General features: G+C 28.8%; 1 protein-coding gene across 3 annotated transcripts; it reads right to left on the bottom strand.

Annotated features, from left to right (window-relative positions):
* Positions 1–3,112: 3,112 nt before the first annotated feature.
* LOC141525775 (uncharacterized) lies at positions 3,113–6,242 on the bottom strand. Of its 3 annotated transcripts, none has more exons than XM_074240398.1 (3): positions 6,011–6,242; positions 5,613–5,864; positions 3,113–4,647 (listed from the first exon to the last, which is right to left on the bottom strand). In XM_074240398.1, exon 3 carries the CDS (start codon positions 3,720–3,722, stop codon positions 3,240–3,242), a length of 483 nt encoding a protein of 160 aa, XP_074096499.1. In that variant the 5' UTR covers positions 3,723–4,647; positions 5,613–5,864; positions 6,011–6,242; the 3' UTR covers positions 3,113–3,239. The 3 variants fall into 2 exon arrangements, with proteins under 3 accessions (XP_074096499.1, XP_074096500.1, XP_074096498.1); XM_074240397.1 differs by having other exon boundaries at positions 5,715–5,864.
* Between the last annotated feature and the right edge of the window lie 253 nt (positions 6,243–6,495).

Here is a 6,495-nt window from a genome sequence, read left to right as displayed (position 1 = left end):
AAACATAAAACTTGTTCATATAAATGTGGAACTTTTATATTATTGAGTCCCATCAATTGCTATTGTAAGAAGTAAAATCTTAAATGTGCGAATTTATATATACGGTAAATTCTTTTTATGAATTCTATAAATTATTTTCCGAACGTATTAACCAAGTTGACAGGAAAAACAGATAATACGTTTATTGTATTATATAAATCTTTTTTTCTCTTAGTAATCATTTTTCATAACTTTGATAAGAAAATATTCTTATGTTCTTGGAAAATAAGATTGAGGTCTCTAAAATCTGTGTTTTTCCTAATCTATTGTAAATAGCTATTTTAATACAGATGTTATTTAATAATCAAGACTATTAATTAAATTAAGCGACATTCATCAAAATTTTACTTCTCAATTTCTATTTTCATCTCTCAATTTTGTTATCAGAGTTCGATGATTATTTTTGTTATTAACATAGCATATTCGTCCTCGAACATAGTATCAATTTTTAGAATTGATAATCTTGAAATTATTTACTGATAAATATTAAAATATTTTATGACGTAGCTGCTTTTTCATAGTGCAAGTACTTATTTTGCAACATTAAATGTGCAATAAAAATTAAGTTTTTGTTGACATTTTAATTTTATACTCGAATGAGCCTTGAGTTTTTTTTTTTGCATTAGTTGCACGACGATCATCTTTACGTCGTTTGTTATCAATATGAATCCTTAGTTTCGAAGCCGATCGACGACTTAATGCTGGATTTTTATCGATTGCTTTTTGGCATTCTCTTTCAGAAGGTACTTTGTCTAACCGAGAAAGCTCACCGAATTCAGTAACAACAGCTTCTTTTTCAATATCTGTCCAAGTAGTACGGACGATTTTTTTCCGTTTGGGAGCTAAAAACAATAAAATATTAAAATTATATATAATAAATTAATTATAAAAATTAACAACTGAAAAAAAGTTATCTTTTATTGTGTTTAAGAATGATCGGATCGAAAAATTTTTAAAACTAAGCAAAATATATTTGCTATATCTTTTCATTACATTGTTAAACTGCGATATATTTGGAGGAATTTGAAATATACATGATCACTGTAAAACGTGTATAAATAGTCTTACATAAATAAGAAAATCTCAAAATTCTCATATTGAAATATGTTGAGAAATTTCGTTTCATTTACTTTTTTTTTTTTTTTTAATTTTTTAGAATGACTGACGTAATTGGTTTGAAAATCTGATCACACTCATTTTATATTCCTCTTTAATTGCTACAACGAGAAGTTTGTGTAACCATATTAATAGCTTAATATTTTTAACAACTTTTTTGTTTCTATTTCTACTTTTGCGACTATTTATAATTATTACACTTATATGAGTACACAACATTAACATAATCTACCTACTCATAGATAGTTAATTTAATGATAATAAATTTTTCAGCTTCAAAAATTCGACTTAGTGTAATAACCGTGAACTATTGCAAAAATTGGTTCGAAAATTTTTTCACCAAGTGATTAAATTAATATCTTCAACATTTTAACTATCGAATGATTCATACGAAGTCTAATTTGATTCATGTAGTTGATTTTACTGTAAACAGTAGCAGTAAAGAAAGACAGATAATTTTCGAAAGTTGTTTATTAAATATTAATATCATATGTTATGAATCTGTACTTTTAATTGCGTAAAATATTTAATATGTTATTTTTTTGTATCATTTTAAGTTTTATTGAAATATGAACATAGCGTCTTTTAAAATAAATTAAAAACTTTCATTTCTCATATGACTTAATGTCTAACACTAAAATTCTAAGAGCTAAATATTTCTTTGAAAGTTCTCTTGAGTTTTTCAAAAATTCAGTGGGCTTATTATCTTACTATAATTTACTGGTGTATCAAATTTCATCAACTTTCGAACATCTAGAATCTATTCTACAACTGAGGGTAATATCTTAAAAAGTTGCATAGTTTGTATATGTCATAAATCGATTGTCAATGTACTCTAGCATAAAATTTTTTATTTACCTATTTTTCATCATTAAATGATCATAGTGAATCTTCTGATATTAGAGTTTATAAACTTCTCTACCTTAATACTGTAAAAATTGACTTTAATAATCCAATAATTACTACTTACATGGCTTTTTTGTAAAAACATCATCCTCACTTTCCCCGTCAAAGTCGCCACGACGACTCTTTCGCTTTCTTATCTTTTGAGCAGGAATTGTTTTCATACCGACATCAACATTTTCGTCATTACTATCTTCTTCGTCGGTATCGTCGCTACTACTAATATCACTACTTTCATATCCATTGTCAGTTTTCATCGCTGACTTCAATAATTGAGCTATAAGGGTCATTTCAGCAACAGGCACATCTACGCGGTTTATATTTTTGTGGATTTCTTTATGGTGACCCATAAAATTAGCGAGACGATCCACTTGACCGTCTTCCAAGCCAACCATTGCTGTGCAAGTCGCAACATGCTTGCGTAGTTTAGTTGCTCGCAATCTTTCCGGATACTGAGCTCCGCTATCAATAGCATACTTTCTTAACAGAGGGCAAATTCTTATGTATGGTTTTTGAAATGAATTAGTCGTATGGCGGCCAAAAATATATGGATTATCTGCTTCCACACCTGCATCGCGCCGATACTTAATAATAATTTTTATACATTTAACAACAAAACGATGAAGTAATACAGGAACTATTCGATCTCTTTTTCCTTGAGTTGTTATGCGAGTAAATTGTCCAGCAATTTTTTGAGAGGAAACGGACAACTGATCATAAACATCCGGATTGTTTTTCTTGTTTACTTGATCTGAATTTTTAAAATCTTCGAGTGTAATCTTTTCAACATCACCTGGCCGACGGCGGTTAAAAATTTGTACAAACACTGCTGTATAGTTCACCAAGGACTTCCATACTAATCGATCGAACCCATCTTTCAGAATATTAAAGTTTTTTATGCAATTAGCTTTCAGGTGATCGTGTAAAAGCGTTATATCTTCCTTAGTTGGCAGATCTTTGTTAATAAGTCTACGTAGAGTATGTTGATCTTTAACAGCTTTTTTATTTATTAAGGTTGGAATTTCATCGGTCCACAATTCAATAAAATTATCAACTTTTTCTTTTTCTTCTTTTTTTTTCGCTCTATATACACTCTGATCTATATTTTTTTGCACATTTTTTTAATCAATTTAGTTAATTTCCTCGCATTTGCAGGCACGTCAAATCTCTTTTTTTTTATTCTATTTAGCTACCTGCTTGACAGCCTCTATGACAGTATTCAGGTGTTTCGGTCTCAATAATGATGCATAATCTGTAATTTCGGGCTCTAGGTTTTTTGCTGCAATCAGATGTTTTGGAAGGTATCTCAACTCAGCTCCTATAAAATCATGAAAACGTGCTTCAGTGTATTTGTCACAAAGGCGGTTGCCGTAGAGAACTAAAAGTTCATCAAATGCAATGATACTTTGAAGTTCACCTTCTCTTAAAACTGGAAATACATCACGACGAAGAACTTCATTTGCACGTGGGTGCATGTAACCTGTTTTACGCCGACCTTTTTTTAGAATTTCTCGTGCACCTTTCTCATGCTTATTATCATATTTTACGTAATGAAGCCTGATCGTTGCTTTAGAATAAAATCCTTTACAATGAGCACAACATACGTAATCATCAGCTGTCTTTTTTTTTAATTTCTTTCCTCTTTGACGACGTCTAGCCACCATTAAATGACCTGTATTAAATTCCTTGTTGATATTGTGCAAAAATGTTCCTTCATTGCGAATGCTTTCAATTCTAAATGGCGAGCGAATTTTGTTTACACTGTCTTACAATACGGACAAAAATATATTTTTGTAGATTTTTGTCGTTTATTTTTTTTCGAGCACAAGATTTTTAGATTTCTGATGTCAACAGATGGTGTAACTTCAAATGATGTTGATTTATCATCAAGCTTAGATGGAGATTTTGTAGCCTCAAAAGAAGTCGCGAGGGTATCGTTATTAGTAAGACTCGTTCCTTGACTGTAGTTAGGGTCATTCTTGGAATTGTCAATTACACTACTGGTTTCAGTAGTTCGGATAACTTCAGATTGAGTGTCAACTTAATTACCGAACGAGCCATTAACATTGGGATCTGAAAAGTTTTGGAAAGCTTCTGGTGTTTTTTAAATTTCATTATCATCGAAACTGTTACGAAAGCTACCAGACATTTCATTTTCATTGTCGTTATTTGATCCGTCTCCTTCAACATCAAGTTCACCAGAGTCTTTTAACCAGCTATCTCCAATTATTTTGGCTACAGTAGAAGCTCCACTAGGTACGGTACTTTCAGTCTCATTAGCATTACAACTTGAATCATTGTTGTCGGCGGTTATTGACGATTCAGAATTGTGGTGATATTCTTGATTAAACAAATCCTTAACTATTTCTTGAGGATATTGGACTTCTGAAAGTCTAATATTTAATTTAGGTAATGGTAATGGTTCATTAGGAGTAGACGTAATTACTGAAGTATTTCTATTGTTGTAATTATCCGTACTGAGACTAATGATATTTTGTTTTTTAATCTGCTGATTCATATCCGTTTGATTTAAAACGAGTTTGAAAGATTTTAATTTACTACGAAGAACGTCCAACTTTTTTCTAGATTCTGAAAAAAATACTTCAAGTTAGTTTTTCTAATAAAAAAAGAAAATAAAATTTTATGTTAAGATTTCAGAACATCAATTATAACTAGGACCAGGATTTTTGTCGGAATGTAAAAATAAAAATCAATAATTATTGGTGTCAGAATTATGGTATCACGGTGGAAATATCAGTTATAAATGTTAGGCTCAAAATGTTTTCCGAAAATATTAGTACTTTTTACTTTAATTTCCTTAATTTTTCCTATACGACCAATATTTTCACCGTAATTCCAGAACTTTTATGCATATGTTTTCGTATTATCGAATTATTAATTTTAAAATTGCGGCTTTCTTATTGATCTCGAAAAAATTTCAAGAAACATTTTTTCTATAAAATTCCATTTTGAACTACTTTCATTTGAAAAACTTTTTTAGTATGACGCATCAATTGATATAAGCAGCGGAATGTTTCAACAATATTCAATAATTAGGCTTATTTTTTAAAATTATTTCTGATTCACGTTAAATGTCAGAATCCAAAACATAATCGATCAATTTGCTTGATAGTTGTCATTTTAATAGAGAATTTTTCAAAAAAAAAAATCGTCCAAATCAAATTTTAGATTCTCATAAACATTAGTAACATCAATTTCAGCACCAATAATTCCACTAAAACCACAATTCCTAGTTTAAGAATTTGAAAAATCAAATTTTCTTGAGAACACCAGTATAAATGATTATAACATGATTTTGAGTTACACGACATAACCTTTTATACACATAAATTTCTATTTAATTTTTCTTTAGTAATATAAAATTAATCAATTTGCTTAAAAAAAAAATTTTACAATCACAAAGGAAAAGATATAATTTTTTTTTGTTTATCAACTCAAATAATTATAATTTATGATAATAATAAACTCAAAAATATAACCCATGACCCTGTGGAAAAACTTTCACGAATTTATTAATATATCACTGTAAATACCATAGGATTGTTAAATATCATTAAAGATAGCATTTGATGCCAAATTTATCAATAGCACAAGTATGAAATTTTCAAAATTCTACCCAGCTGAAAATAACGTACTTGATGACAGAACACTTCTACATTTGTATTTTTTTTTTTTTTTCATATTTGACAACGCATGTATTGGTGTTTTTAAGGCTGCTAACATTTGCAGTCAGAACAATATCATATGAATTATTGGCTAATTCGACTAAGGTGTACATCTTGGATCTGAAAAAAAAAAAAAAAAAATTGATCTTAAAAAAATCTCTAAAAAATAAATTATCGATGTTTGTCACAATAAAATTTACGAAAAAATAAAAATTCCGTACTAGCTTCGAGTTTTAATTGAATAAATTAAATTATGAAATACTTACAATTTTACAATAATTTTACAATTTTACATATTTTTCATAAAAGTTACCTAAATTTTCTATTCAATAGGAAAAAGCAAATTGAAATGAATTATAAAACAATCAATTAATTAATTGAATGTTATGGCGATTTTCATAGATTATAATTAATAACTATATTCTGATGATCGATAAGATAATAAATATATTTCAGTAAGATAAATTACAATTTCGTCATCCAGAATTAATTAGTTGAGGATGGCTGATGCAATATCCATGATGGATTAATCTATACTGCTTTTTTGCATACTCTCATGATTCATCGAATACAGCAGTAAGATCGATAAGAAAACAACCTAGCCGTGGTTCAATTTCCTATGATACTGACAGTGGAATATTTGCATAGAATTGATGATCATAGATGGCGTTGAGAAATATTTCTGAATGACACATGTAAGCAGCCTTAAAGTAAAACTCTTATAAATTCAAATTAAAAAAAATAATAGTTT

This window comes from Cotesia typhae, unplaced genomic scaffold, assembly GCF_013202065.1.
Source record: "Cotesia typhae breed Kobodo isofemale line unplaced genomic scaffold, CoteBio_Ctyphae contig_27, whole genome shotgun sequence".
In the NCBI taxonomy this organism is placed as follows: domain Eukaryota; kingdom Metazoa; phylum Arthropoda; class Insecta; order Hymenoptera; family Braconidae; genus Cotesia; species Cotesia typhae.
This window is presented reverse-complemented; position numbering and strand designations above follow the sequence as displayed.